At 41.2% G+C, this 15,819-nt stretch overlaps 1 protein-coding gene across 3 annotated transcripts in view; it reads left to right on the top strand.

The window, feature by feature from the left end:
- The window catches only part of CASR (calcium sensing receptor), a 190,409-nt gene that overhangs the window by 60,338 nt on the left and 114,252 nt on the right, over positions 1 to 15,819 (top strand). For all 3 annotated transcript variants that reach the window (XM_030535075.1, XM_030535095.1, XM_030535085.1), the window contains one exon: positions 14,605 to 15,056. In XM_030535075.1, the coding sequence (XP_030390935.1) occupies positions 14,869 to 15,056 (188 nt within the window). In that variant the 5' untranslated portion in view covers positions 14,605 to 14,868. The remainder of the gene's footprint in view (positions 1 to 14,604; positions 15,057 to 15,819) is intronic.

Raw genomic sequence — 15,819 nt, forward strand, 5'->3', positions numbered from 1 at the left:
TCCTCTCTGAGACCCTCTTGAGCAAGACAGGTAACTCAGTTCCCTTTATCTCCTTCCCTTCTGAGATCTGGAGAAGGTGTCACCTGTTCCTCCTTGTAACAGGGTGGGACTCATCCCTATGGCACCTCCTGCTGGTCGTTTCAGGAATTAGCTCTTTCAGCCTCCGGAGCACCCTCTGCAGGCCGGTGTTCTGTTTGCCACTGGATCCATGTCCCTCCTGGACCCTGGGACCCCTTTCAGGCCAAGGTGCTGCTCCCTGGCAGTACCCCCACAAATCTGAGTCTCCCCTCCCTGGGGAACCCCCACCCTCTATCCCCACCTCGCCTCAGTCTTTGGCTACTGCCAGTCACCATCTAGCCCCCATTCAGTAGAGTGGACTGCAGTATAAATGCCACTCATCACTGGCAAGGGGTTTTTTTGGACCTGCTGCCTCTGCCTGCCCTTGGGCTGCCCTTTGCAACCCCAGTACCTTCCTTGACCTTTAACAAGGCCTGCAGCCCGTGGGGTTCCTAGGCCGGAGCTGCCTAGCTCCTCAGGCCTTCCCCCAGCCCTGCTCTACAGTGCCTTTTTCTGGCCTTTCACAAGGCCTTCAGCCCGGGGGGTTTCTAGGCTAGAGCTTCCCAGCCCCTCTGGTCTTCCCTCAGCCCTCTTCAGTCTTGGTACCCTCTCAGCATCCAGGCCCTTCCCTCTCTACCACTAGAGAGAAACTCCTGCTCTGGCTTCTGGCCCCAGCCCTCTTATAAGGGCCACCTGGGCCCTCATTAAGCCAGCCGCGTCTGATTGGGGCGGGGCCCCCCAGCTGAGGCTGCTTTTCCCAATCAGCTCTGCTATTCCATCCCTGCCACAGCCCTCTCCCCAGGCTGATTTAAGCCTTTTAAGGCAGGAGCGCTACACTCCTCTGTATGTGTCCACCTTGAAAGACAACCTTATAGGACTTCTGGGCTACATCTTCTGATACCACTGCTGTCTGTGACCATTGTTTTCCATCATAGATATGCACAGAGCCATATTCATGAAATGGTGCCAGCTCCCAGGACCCAAAACCATATTGAATGTTTATTTTGCCTTACCTGTCTCTTTATACGTCTGTAAATTCACAGTGACTCACACATGACATTGTAGAAGTGCCAACATTCTTGTTTTTAGTTTTCTGTTGGTCAGAACATCAGCTGGTGACAACCCATGCTTCAGTGGTGTCCTTCTGTAATTTAACAGTGCTAAATACAGATCAGAGTCTGACTCTGAAGCTTTTTTCAGTTGGAGCTTTATTATTTTGACACTGTTTTCCATCGACTCATTGAATTGGGGGTAATGAGGACTGGTGGTTGCATGTCTAAACCTGTACAAACTGCTTAAACTCATACCCACCAAACTAGCCCATTGGCAGAAATTACTGTGTCAGGTATAGCACCTCTAGCAGAAAAAGATTTGATATGCACAATAATCGGCTCAGCTGTAGTATTTTCTAGTAAGGCTATCTCATGGAAGTGAGAATAATAATCTGGAACAATTCCTTAGATTTTTCCGGGCAATGTAAATAAATCTATGCCTGTTTTGTTCAAGGGGGGCAATTTTTCCTGTATCACCAATGTGGGCCCTTTTGTTTGACCTGTCCTGTGTATGTTTGGCACATACAACAAGTCTTAACAGTCTCCTCAGTGTCACTGGTCATTTGAGGCCATTATAAAATGTCTCTGGTCCATCTTTTAGATTTTTCAATCCCTAAATGACCTTCATGTATCTTTTTTAACATGTGTTTCTTAGGGATCCCTAGCGTGGTAATTTTAAACAAAATCTCATCTAGGACCCAGAGCTCCCTTTTCAATTGATAAAAGGGTCTGGGAATATGTTGTTCTGGCCACTCGGTGCTAATAGCTCTTAATTATTTTCTGTAGGTTGTCCTCTGGCAGTCACAATCCATGTTTTGTCTGAGACTGGACAGATTTTTTTTTTTTTAATCAGATTGACAAGTACAAAATCTAGATTTGGACTTTGCTCCATTGTATTATTGTCAAGTGCTCTAGAGAATATCTGCACCCACCAAATCTCTCCCATGTTTGTATTCAGTTTGCAAATCATACATTTATAACTGATAAAATAGTCCCAGTGGCCTTGGGGGATTGTCTTCCAGGCCCCTTTTGGTAATGGTGATAAATGTTTTATGGTCAGTTTCAGCTAACACTGTCAACCTATAAAGAAATGAAACCTTTACAACCATGGCCTAAGGCCAAAGTTTCCTTCTCTATTTGAGCATATTGATACTCAGTTTATGCTAGTCCTTCTGACTCATAAGCCAGTTTGACCAGCTGTTGTAAGAGCACTGCACCAATGCCCTCCTTAGAGTCGTCCATGGACAACTTACCGTATATACTTGTTCATAAGCCAAATATTTTTGGTAAAAAAGTGACTCATCAAAGAGCAAGGGTTGGCTTATAAACAGGTCTACACCAAAATCTGAGGATTTTAAACTCTATGGAATCATTGAATTGAATATCTAATACATTGTCGTTTTGTTTACCTGGAATGTCTGCAGGCATGGAGCCCCTCAGGTCCCTGTAGCTGCGGTTTGCCATTCCCAGCCAATGGCGCCACTTCTCACAGCTCCCATTGGCTGGGAACGGCGAACTGCGGACACAGGGAGCTGAGGGGCTCCAGGCCTGCAGACACTCCAGGTAAACAGAACGTCCCGCCAGTGGCTTACACTGACAGGCCGGGAGCCAAAGTTTGCTGACCCGTTTATTGATGTCAATACTGCAGCCTTTTAAAGTTGCAAAGGCTCTGTTTAGTGGACTAGATTGGCTTGAAATTGACCTCATAAGTCTCGAGGCAATATGAAAATATAACATGCAGAATCGATGGACTCTCTAATAAAATTGAAATAGCCTGTTATCCCTACAGACATGCCAATCTACAGGGCTGCTTTGAAATAAACAAAGAACAATAATTTGACAGAGGTAAAGCAGGTAACATTCCTATATAAAGTCCTACAAAATCTATAACTACAATAATAATAATCTGTTTTCATACTAGTATTTAAAATGAACAACAGTGAAATCAAAAGAAAGAGGTCTTCTTATCAGTGTTCAAACTTAGAGTTGTTGAATATGCGGAAGCAAACAATAATTGCACCACTGTTCGTGAATTCTGTATCAATGAGAAGCAAGTAAGAGAATGGTGAAAAAATAAACCAACACTAAAAGACATGCCAAGAAGCAAGAAAAAAATGTCCAACCAGGTGCACTTCATTTCCTGAGCTAGAGAAAGATCTCAGTAATTGGATTGTTGAATGTCGACAAAATGGGTACATTGTCACTAGAACTGGAATTCGTCTGCTTCCTCTGCAAATGTTGAAAAACGACAAATACAAGTCAGTAAAGCTGTCAGTGTTTGTCGCATCTGCAGGTTGGTGTTCTCGTTTCATGAACCGTCATCGTCTCTGTCTTTGTCAGTGAACAAAGATAGTGCAAAAGCTACCTAGAGATCTGGAAGAAAAAATAGAATCTTTCTAAAGATTTATTATAAAATATCAAAAGGAATATGCATTTGAACTGTCACAAGTAGGAAATATGGATGAAACACCAATGACATTTGATTTCCCAAGCAACAGAATGGTAACTGGTGTTGGTGAAAAAATAGTTTTAATTAAAACCACTGGCCATGAAAAAATCCATTTTATGGTGGTTTTATCATGTTTGTCAAATGCATCAAAGCTACCTCCTGTTGTTATTTCTAAAAGAAAAACCTTGCCTAAAACATGAAATTTCCTGCTGGACTTTTTGTTTACTTGGAGCACCTGCAGGCATGGAGCCGCTCAGCTCCCAGTGTCCGCGGTTTGCTGAGGGGCTCCAAGCCTGCAAACGCTCCAAGTAAACAAAATGTCCCGACCCGCCAGTGGCTTACCCTGACTGGCCGGGAGCCAAAGTTTTCCAACTCCTGAAGTATACGGTTGGCTTATGAAAGGGTCATACAGTTTTTGATATTACCTAACCATCTTGGGGAGTCGGCTTATAAACGAACGGGCTGAGTTTTACACTTAGTATCATGACTGGGGCCTCTGTAATAAACTCCTTCAGTTTCTCAAACACTTTATTAAGATTTTCATCTCATGTCATTGGGCAGCTTTGCACAAAGTGCTCTCAGATTGCTGATTTGGACAGAGTAGGCACAGATTTCCCTACATAGTTCATCATTCCAAGGAATCTTTGAAGTTTTTCCTTGTCTGTTGGGACAGGCATATTGATTCTGGCTTCAACCTTACTGTGAACTATTTGTACACCTTGCTGTGTTAGCTTCTCTCTGAAGTTTATGTTATTTTTGTTATATGGAATTTACATATAACATTTAAGACCTGGCTTGACAAAGCCCTGGCTGGGATGATTTAGTTGGTGTTGGACCTGCTTTGAGAAGAGGATGGGACTAAATGACCTCCTGAGGTCTCTTCCAGCCCTAATATTCTATGATTCTGCATATTTTTTTGTTTATTTTAGCCCTGCAGCTCTGGCTCTTTCCAAAGTTACTCAGAGCCTCTGGGCCTGTTCTTCTTTCCCCAGATCAAAATGTCATCTATGTAAACCTTAGTCCCCTGTAGACCATCAAAAATGTGTCATATTTTCCAGTGAAACATCTCAGATGCTGAGCAAAACTCAGATAGCACTCTGTGGAAATAGTTTCTCTCAAAGGGGTGTTGAATTTGCACAAATGTGTGCTCAGTGTTTCTATGGGCATCTGCCTCATAAAGTGTAGAAAAATATCTGGCATTGGCCATCTCCCCCAAAATTTTCCTCTTGTATGTAGTGGAAAATGCTCCCTTTTTACATATTTATTTAATTTGTATGGGCCTCTCTTCTCTTCTGAAGACTAAATAACCCCAGTTCCCTCAGCTTCTCCTCCTAAGTCATGTGCACCAGCTCCCTAACCATTTTCATTGCCCTCCACTGGATTCTCCAATTTGTCCACGTCCCTTCTGTAGTGGGGGGACCAAAACTGGATAGAGTACTCCAGATGTGGCCTCACCAGTGCCAAATAGAGAGGAATAATCACTTCCCTCTATTTGCTAGCAATGCTCCTAATGCTATTAATACAGCTCAATATGCCGTCTGCCTTCTTGGCAAAAAGGCCACACTGCTGACTCATATCCAGCTTCTCGTCCACTATAATCCCCAGGTCCTTTTCTGCAGACCTTCTGCTTAGCAGGTTGGTCCCCAGCCTGTAGCAGTGCATGGAATTCCTCTGTCCTAAGTGCAGGACTCTGCACTTGTCCTTGTTGAACGTCATCAGATTTCCACCTCACTACTTCTACTTGATTTTTCTGTGCTAATATAGCCAAAGATCATATTTGTTCTCTTATCCACTGGAGGACACTGGGAGTTTATGTTCAGTTGGTTGCACACCAAGCCCCCTCAGGCTTTTCCTAAGTCATTACCTGCTAAAATTCCAAGTGTGACCTACATTCTTTGTTTTTAGACGTTCGGACTTGTATTTGTCTGTATTAAAATGATGTTTTAGCAAACCTAGATTGCCATGCAATTCAGATTGTTTTTCAGAACAGACATGTCACTATTTAAAGATAAGGAATAGTAATGGTCAAAAATGAGTCCCTGAGGGATCTCACTTAGTGTCAATCCCATTGGAAGGCAATTTCTCTTTTACAATTTATTTAAATATCAGTTATCCAGTTTTTAATCAATTTAATATGTGCTGCATTGATTTTGTATAGCGCTAATTTTTAATTAGAATGTCATTTGATACCAAGTCAAATGCCTTACAGAAATCTGAATATATTATGTTAACTTTGCCAGCTAAACTTGTAATCACATCAAGTACCTATTTCACATTTGTAAAACCAGACCTAATTTTTACAGAACCACATTGATTGGCATTAGTTTTTGTATCATCCTTTTCTTTTTTACTGATTGCAATCTGGATCAGCTAATTGGCTTGTAGTTCTCCAGGCAATCCTGTGTACTGTTTTTAAATATTGGCAAAATATTAGCTTTTTCTCATACCTCTGGAACTTCCCCAGTATTCTGAGATTTGTTCACTAATCAACAGCAGTGGCTCTGAGAGCTCTTCAGCCAATTATTTTAAAACAGTTTGGTGCAAATTACCTGGTTCTGCAGTTTTTAAGCCGTTTAACTTTAGATTGCTGTTTAAAATCCTGTCTAGTTACTGTTTATTTATGAAATACTTTCTCTTCTATGTAAGATGTAAAAACATCATCCAGCATCTTCTGAGTAGAGAACAGAAAATATTTATTAAACTTTTCTAAATCATTATTAAAAATGTTACATCCTTTCTAGTAAAAGACCCATGCCACTGCTATGATTTCTTTTGTTCTTCCCTGTGCTCCCTCCCCTGATTCTGTGTCTGCCTGCACAGGACCCTCTTCATCTCCCTCTTACATTGCCCTCCATCTTTCTCTCTCCCTGAAACCTCCTTAATTCCCTCCACCGGAGTTCAGGTAAAATGGCTGACATTTTAGTTCTCCTTCCTGTGGAGTCCAAAGCCCAAAAAGGCTGTATTTACAAAACAGAAAAAAAAATACCTTGATAAAAATGGAAAATGAAGAATAAGACTGTTTCAAAAAAATTGAATTGAAAACAATAAGGATATTTTTTTAATTCTTCACAAAAAAATCTTAACCAGCTCTGTGTGTGAGGTAAACATGTAGAAAGACAAGATCTCAGTTTTGAAGAGCTTGCAATATAAATATTTGCTTTCTGTTAGGGAATAAAGTTTAGAGTGTAACAAATATTTGCTAAAGAACGGAAGTAGAAATAGATACAGAGCCTTCTGCTCAATTCAATCACTTAGTAATCTGATCTTTTAATTTGTGTGTTGAAACCACAGGAACAAAATTATTTGTACTAATAGCACAATTTCCACCCTATCCTTTGATAAATTTTGATGACTGCAGGCATGCATTAGTGGATAATTCAACCGCTGACTCTAAAAAGTTGTCATTAATAAGGAAGAGACCTACATTCTTAATGAAATTAAGGAAAATAGAGCCCAAGGAAGATCTGTGATAACAAAAGATGATAGAGAGTGCAGGGGCTGGCTAGTTCAAGGTGCTGGCAGGAAGCAAGAGCTTTGCATCTGTACACCGGTGCTTACAAACCCTCTCTGTGTTTATGACTGAAAATATTTGATAACTGTTGTCTGGCTTTGAGATCTACTTTGCAGGGTTCCTCTCAAGGGCATTCTGTTCTGCCGCTCCTTGCTTAAGCTCAACCAGACCCTGATCAAACCTGTCATCAGGAATGCCCTCTGTCCAACCAACTATTCCACTGCCATCAAGCCCTTCCTCTGTCTCTTCTGTCAACAGCTGATGAGGTTAGTGCTCAGAGAGACAGCTGGTGCTGTCAGTGTATACTGATGACATCATCATTGCAACCAGTCACTCAGAAGAGCTGGTGACAGTGAATACCCGGGCTAATCTCTAGAGCCATATTTCTCACTCTTTGCAGGTTGGTGGCTCCTTGTTTATCCCAAAAAATAAACATGATCCATCCAGTAAGACACCTTCTCCTAGCCAAAGGCCAGACAGGTGAGGGAAAAGACCATCCTTAGTTGCAGGCTGGAGAAGGTCTGAGACCATTTGGAATAAGTTGTCAAATATAGTCAGTCTGGGACAGAGTAGGTCTGGTTAAGGTGAGTCACTACTATCATCATAGACTTCTGCTGCAGCAAGATTGCCCTCCTTATGACTTTAAAGTCCATGCATAGGAAGAATACTAATAACTTAGGGCACAAAAGCACTTCCTTAAGAAGCAGTGCAAGCACAGTCTTTGTGCATGAATGGGGTAGTACTCAGCTCCTCAGTGACCTGATCTACACAGTGAGAAAGTCTGGACTGAGGATGTCTCAGAATACAAAGTCATAAAAATTTAGGGCTGGAAGGGAAATCTAGAATCCATTCCTCTGCATTGAAGCAGGACCAAGTTTACATAGACCAACCCTGGCAGGTCTTTGTCCAACCTGTTCTTGAAAACCTCTGAGAGGGATTCCACAACATCCCTTGGAAGGTTAAGCTATTCCAGAGTTTAACTACCTTTATGCTGTAGTTGGAAAGTTTTTCCTAATATCTAACCTAAACATTCCTTGCTGCATATCAGATGGGTTACTTCTTATCCTCCCTTCAATGAACATGGAGAACAATTGATCATCATCCTCTGTAACAGCCCTCAACATATTTGAAGACGGTTATTGAGTCCCCACTCAGTCTTCTTGTCTCAAGACTAAACATGCTCAATTTGTTTATCCTTTCTTCCTAGCCCAGGTTTTCTTTGATCGTTTTTGTTGCTCCTCTTTGGACATTCTCCCATTTTTCCACAGCTTTCCTAAAGTGTGACATCCAAAACTAGACACAGTATTCCAGCAGAGACCTCACTAGTGCTGAGTAGAGTGGGACAGTTACCTCACGTATTTTACTTCTGACATTTTTCTTAATATACCCTAGAAAGATATTAGCCTTTTTCGGGATTACATCACATTGTTGGCTCATATTTAATTTGTGATCCACTATAATCCCCATATCCTTTTCAGCAGTACTCTTGCATAGAGTTATTCCACAGTTTGTATCTCTGCACTTGATTTTGCCTTTCTAAGAGTAATAGTTTGTTGAATTCCATCTTGTTGATTTCAGACCAAGTCTCCAATTTGTCAAGATCATTTTGAATTCTAATCCAGTCTTCGAAGTGCTTGCAATCTCTCTCATCTTCGTATCATCTGCAAATTTTATAAGCACACTCTTTTCTCCATTAGCCAGGTCATTAATGAAAATGTTGAATAGTACTGGACCCAGGACTGACCCCTGCAGCACCCCACTAAAAATGCCCTCCCTTTTTGACAGCAAACCATTGACAACTGCTGTTTGAATACAATCTTTCAACCAGTTGTGCATCCACCTTATCGTAATTTCATGTAGACCATGTTTCCCTGATTTGCCTATGAGAGTGTCATGTGGGACTGAGTCAAAAAGCCTTTCTAAAATCAAGATATATCATGGGTTCCCCCCATCCACAAGTCCAGTAACCCTGTCAAAGAAAGAAATAAGTTAGGCATGATTTATTCTTGAAAAATCTATATGGACTGTTCCTTATAAACCTATTATCCACTCAGTGTTTATAAAGTGATTGTTTCATAATTTGTTCTGGTATCTGGAACAAAAAGTAAGGTACAAAAAGTAAGATAACTGGTCTATAATTCCCTGGTCCCTCTTTGTTCTCCCTTTTAAAGGTAGGTACTGTGTTTGCCCTTCTTGAGTCTTCTGGGATCTCACTCATCCTCCAGGAGTTCTCCAAAGATAATTGCTAACAGTTCCAAAATTGCTTCCACTAGGTCCTTAAGTTCCCTAATGTGAATTTTGTCAGGCTCTACTGACTTGAACACATCAAATTTTTTCTAAATATTCTTTAATCCAGGGTTCGTCAACCTTTGGCATGCGGCCCATCAAGGTAATCTTCTGGCAGGCCGCGAGACATTTTGTTTACGTTGATTGTCTGCAGGCAGGGCCGGCGCTTCCATTTAAGCGACCTAGGCAGTCCCAAAACCGGGAACGTGGAAGGACCCCCGCTTAGGGCGCCAAAAGCTCTGGCACCACTCCTGTCCGCAGGCGTGGCTCCCCGCAGCTCCCAATGGCCACGGTTTGCCATTCCTAACCAATGGGAGCTGCAAGAAGTATCAGCCAGTGGATTACCCTGATGGGCCACGTGCAAAAGGTTGCCGACCCCTGCTTTAATCTGTTCTTTCCCTGTTCTTGATTGTTTTCTTTCCTCCTCCTTGTTAATATTAACTTTGTTAAGCATCTGGCCACCATTAACCTTTTTAATGAAAACTGAAGAAAAATATGTACTAAACACCTCTGCCTTCTTGATGTCATCAGTTATTAGCACTCCTTTCCTGCTAGGGAAGGTACCTACACTTTCCTTCATCTTGCTGTTGCTCTTAATGTATTTATAGAACTTTTTATTATTAACTTTTTTGTCTCCTGTTAGATTTAACTCATTTTATAATGTAGTCTTTCTGATTTTTTTCTCTATGTGCTTGCACTATTCTTTTATATTCATCCTTAGCAACTTGTCCATGTTTCCACTCTTATAGGATTCCTTATTGATTTTCAGGTCATGAAAGAATTCCTGATGGACATTCTTTCGCGTCAGCATAGTTTGCTTTTATTTTTTCTTTGAAAAACTGCCATTTCTCCTGAATTCCTTTTTCCCTTGGATTTTCTTCCCATGGGACTTTACCTGCCAGTTCTATGAGTTTATTAAAGTCTGCTTTTTTCATGTCGATTGTCCTTATTCTGCTGCTCTCACTCCTTCCTTTCCTTATAATCATGAAATATATCATTTCATCATCCTTTTTATTCAAATTGCTTTCAGCGTCTGGACTGGCAACAAATTCCTCCCTATTAGAATCAAGTCTAAAATGGTTTCCCCAGTGTTACTTCCTCCACCGTCTGAAACAAGAAGTTGTCCCCAACACATTCCAGGAATTTATTAGAGATTTTGTATGTTGCCATATTACTTTTCCAACAGATCTCTTAGTAGTTAAAGCAGCAAAGAATCCTGTGGCACCTTATAGACTAACAGACGTTTTGGAGCTTGAGCTTTCGTGGGTGAATACCCACTTCCTCAGATGCAGGAAGTTTTAGTAGTTAAAGTCCCCCATTGCTATCAGATGTTTGTGTTTTTGATGTATCTGTTGTTTGTTCTAAAAATGCGTCATCCACCTGCTCTTCCTGATTAGCTGGTCTATAGTAGACCACTCCCTGGATTTTGCCCCCATCTTTCCTCCTGTTATCTTCACCCAGGGTCTGCCTCTCACTTCTTTTTGGACTTCACTGTTGTCAGTTGGTGTGCATGTGTACTCTCTCCATATGCTGTCCCAGCCTTGTGTAGGAAGCTGGCTCAGCAGACCTCGATAGTATTACTGAGAAAGACCACAAACTCAGTTCAGTGGTGAAGGCGCTTGATCAGGTTTATTGGCAATAAAGCATGATCCAAGTAAGTGCCTGGTAAACTCTACGGGAACACTAACATGTGTGCCTGTTACAATGGACTAAGATGAGTCAGTGGTGGGACTTTCCACTGCCCCTCTTGTCTGGAGAAATGATGTCCCTCCTATGATTTTTCTTTTATACATTGATACAAACAAGTTACATATTACGCTCTTGGTGTGTTTAGTTACCAATCCTACACCTTGTACCTGCTGGTTCAAACAAAACATTTCCATTCATCATTCTGTTCTTCCGTCCTTTTCCTTATTGCTTGTGTTCCTGTAAAATCTCTCAGGATTGTGTTTATGCCATGACTATATGTTGTCGTGTAACTGTACTAGCCTTCTGGAATGTGTGTCCCTGTCTCAGCTCATATGACTCAATGGTCAGCTTATAGATTCCCATGGATTTGCTGTTGTGCATTAGATGGAGGGTTTCTGAGAACTAGACCAGAGTGAGAAAGAAGTTCTAGCCACCTCCATGGGGAGGCATAGTTCAGTGGTTTGAGCATTGGCCTGTTAAGCCTAGGGCTATGCGTTCAGTCCTTGAGGAAGTCATTTAGGGATCTGAGGCAAAAATCTGTCTGGAGATTGGTCCCTTTTTGAGCAGGGGGTTGGACTAGATGACCTCCTGAGGTCCTTTCCAACCCTGACATTCTGTGCTCCTATGAGGGAGTTCATCTCCCAGGACTCCACCATTAGAGATGGATGAATTTTTTTCAAAATGAAATGTTTTGATTTTCAATGTGAAATGATTGATTGTTTGGAATTTTACTTCAGTTTTATTTAAAATCAAAAGGTAAAAACAAACTTGAAAATTAAATGAAACATTTAAACAAAAAGTCAATATTTTGACATTTCCCATGAAATGAAAATTCTGAAAAGCGTAATTTCAGAATTAGTGAAATTGTTTATAAAAATAGTTTCATTTTGACAAGGTTGAAATTCTTTGTTTCAATTTGAATGTAACAATTGAAACAATGAAGTTGAAATGAAGCACTTTGACCTTATTGAAAGTGTTTTGATAATTTTTCATTGAAATTTTTGACAAAATCATGATATTCCTGCAAAACATTTTGATTTTGTTGAATCAGAAAGTTCTGATGGAAAGTTTTTGACCAGCTCTAACTAACAATGACCCACGGTGCCTAGGAAATCAGATGCCTGCTGATAGAAGAGCTCCAAGTCCCATATCAGAGTATAGTGTAGAGAAGGTTTAATACCAACCTCTTCATTCGGAGGTGCAGCAGAGTTTGGGAGAACAGCTTGGCAACCTGACCATAAACATTGGTCAGGTGGCTAAAGGAAGCCTTCTCTCCCCACTCCAGCCGGCAGCTGGTTTAAGAAGGCAGAATCACGTGCCTTTCCCATCAGGGAGAGAGTTGTGGCCTAGCCATGGTGGTGAGAAATGGGAGGAAAAATTAAGGAAAAAGACAAAAGGGAGAAAACCCAAACCCACAGTAGTATCATGATTCCCTATGATACTAGGCCTGGCTTTTCGATCCTCTGCAGGGACATGGAAGACCTAAACCAAGCAATACATGAAAACAAGGACAAATGAAGGGCCATCTGGCAACATTTTGGAGAGTAGGTGAGAAACAAAAAGGTGCACGGGGCACAGGAGTTTGTGTGTATAACTGTGTGTATGTGTGTGTGCCTCTGTATATACATGCATAACAAGAGAGTTTCTTCCTCAAGTCTTTGTGCACAGAACTACAAACCTAGAGTCCCTGAGCTCTACTCTTAGCTCTTTCACTGTCTGTTATTGTTTCCTGAGAAAAGCAATTTATTGAGAATGCATGAGATACTTCCAAATGTATCTCACACAATGTCCATGACATTTAGAGATTCATAGATTATAAGGCCAGGAGGAATCGCTGTGATCATCTAATCTGACTTCCTGCACAACACAAGCCACAGAGCGTCCTTGAATTAATCCCTGTTTGAACTAGATCACATCTTGTAGAAATACATCCAATCTTAATTTTAAAATGTTAATTGATGGGGAATCTACCACAACCCATGGTACGTTGCTCCTATGGTTGATTACCTTGTTAGAAATGTGCACCTTACTTCTAATCTGAATTTGTCTAGCTTCAGCTTCCAGACCTTGCATCTTGTTATACTTTTGCTAGATTGAAGAGCCTTCCATTAGCAGATTTTTTTGCACAGGTACATACGTGCAGACTGTGATTAAGCCACCTCTTAACTTAGGAGGTCTGTTAACATTTTACAGAAAGAACTCTTCTGAACACAGAAGAGATACAATATTTAGCTTCCCAACATGATGCAGGCCTCAAAGGAGGATGAGTAACTAAACCAGGAATGGTATGATCAGTGAACCTCAGAAGACTCAAAGGTTCATCTTGGAGAAGTATCCTGATTCCACATGGTTTTCCAAGCCATATTGGGTGGCAAGGCTTGTGAGAAAAGATTTTCTCGTTAGCTTCTTTCTGCTGGGGAGAAAGGAATCTGACCCGAACAAGAAGGTGGTAAGAACTGTGTGAAAATGGAGTGGAAAACCCTAGCCAAACAGTTTACCATATTTCTTTGAGTATCAAATATGTTTGGTTTGAGTTTTGGGCCAAGGTGTAGATTGGTTCTTACTTTACTTAAATAGGGTTTCCCATTCTCTACTTGCTTTATGTCATATTTCTTATCCTAAATGGGATGTAATATTCCACCCTGATCCCCAGTTACCCCCATGTTTATATAGGGCTGACTCTAGATTTTGCAAGGCTCATTGTGAAGTAAGACACACAAATCTTCAGGCAGACTTCTGTAACCCACTTAGCACATCTGGGTGGGAGAATTTGGCAGCTGAGAGGATCCAGAGGACGTGTTGTTAAGGGGTTGGGGATTGTCATGTAGATTTCATAAAGTAGAAGTAGGGCATGGAGCATCTCAGCAACTAGAAGAGGTGGAGTCCAACAGTTTTTTTTTTTCAAAGTAGAAGTGAGTTGTTATGGGCTTTTGGGTGGAGGATAGGGACGGATGTGTCCTGGGAAGAGGATCTGACAAAAGCAGGGCCACTCTTGAATGCATGGGACCCTGTACAATTTTGCACTGGTAAGTGTCTAGCTAGGACTGGTGTTGCTATGCATACAGAGTTTCCATTGATGTTTCATATGCTGCATGTCATTGAATACCAGGGGTGGAAGGGACCTCAGGCAATTATCTAGTCTAACCCCCTGCTCAAAGCAGGACTAATCCCCAGACAAATTTTTCCCCCATATCCCTAAATGGCCCCCTCAAAGATTGAACTCATAACCCTGGGTTTAGCAGGCCAATGTGCAAACCACTGAGCTATCCCTCCCCCTGTATCTGCCATGTATTGTTGCAACATTGTGGTGTGGAGGTGCAGTGATGTAACACTGTCATGAGTTTGGGACTCCAGTAGCTGAAGAAATAGGATAAACCCATGAAAACCAGGCTTATGCCACATATTGGAAGGAGTGGTGACCCTTGCTCTCCTATGAAAACTGAAATAGAGTAGGCATAACACAGTAAGCAGTGGGGTACATGATTAAAAGGTACTGCACAAAAGTACAAAGAACAATTTTTTGTGTAATTGGTCACTTTTTATATCTCATTCTTTTTCAGAAGGTCTCAGAGATGGGCTCCACATAACACGTCAGTTCTGAAGAACCAAGGACTGTAGGATCAGTAATGTACAATGGAGAAGACTGCAGGAGAAATACCAGTCCTGAGGCTACCATCTTGTGGCTTATTGTACTGCTGACATGCACTCCCAACCCAGAGTGTGCTGCCTTAGGAGAGGAAATACTTGTCAGACATTACTAGATCCATTTATTTTCTTACATCTTTTTTACTTTTGCGTCCTGTAATCCACTTGTGAAAAGAGGAATGATGACTTTTTATAGTTGCTGTTTGATTCTCTTGGTGTTTACCTGGAACACCTCTGCCTACGGACCAAACCAAAGGGCACAGAAGAAGGGAGACATTATTCTTGGGGGACTGTTCCCCATTCATTTTGGAGTGGCTGCCAAAGACCAGGATTTAAAATCTAGGCCAGAATCAGTGGAGTGTATAAGGTAAGCCAAAAAGAAACTGGTAAAAATCTACAATGCCGGAGCAGTTACCTTGGTCAGTTATAAGTGAGGTGCCTTACCGCTTCAGTAGTATAGCTGTAGCTAACTATCAAATACAACACATCTTTACTGTGTGTAGTATCTTTAATACATTTTGTAACCCAAATGCTTTACAGAGTTAAGTATTTGTCTTTTGCTTTTTATGGCAAGAACTAAAGCTCCAATTCTGCATTCCATCTATGTTATCTTTGCTTTTTGCGACTGATGAGGGGCACCATGTGAAGGCAGTAGACTTGCTCCTCAAAAAGCTAAGTAATACAAGACCATCGAAGTGTGTGGTGTAAAGAGAATGAATGGTGAATAAGCTAAAGTAAATGTTAAGAATTATTTGGGAGCTTACAATGAGAAAGATCGATACAAGTTATAGTTCCAAATGCTGCCAAATCACAAATACACAAATCTATTCAGGCAACGAATAATGGATGTTTAATAAATAATATATATATACTTCACTTAAAGTCACAGCAAATGCAATGGAAGTGACCAAATTTTTTTATAAGATTGTCTGACTACAGTCATGTGTGGCAAAAAAGGGTTTTGAAATAATGAAGTCTTATATTTTTGTTGTGCCTTTCCTTCTCCCTCCCAAAGCACTTCACTTACTGTGAGCTAAATTTTAAAAGTGTTTAGGTGCCTAAAGGTGCAGATATGTGGGCATTAGATGCCTAGGCACTTTTGAAAATTCCACTAGGCACCTATCTTCCTC

This window comes from Gopherus evgoodei, chromosome 1, assembly GCF_007399415.2.
Source record: "Gopherus evgoodei ecotype Sinaloan lineage chromosome 1, rGopEvg1_v1.p, whole genome shotgun sequence".
Classification (NCBI taxonomy): Eukaryota; Metazoa; Chordata; order Testudines; family Testudinidae; genus Gopherus; species Gopherus evgoodei.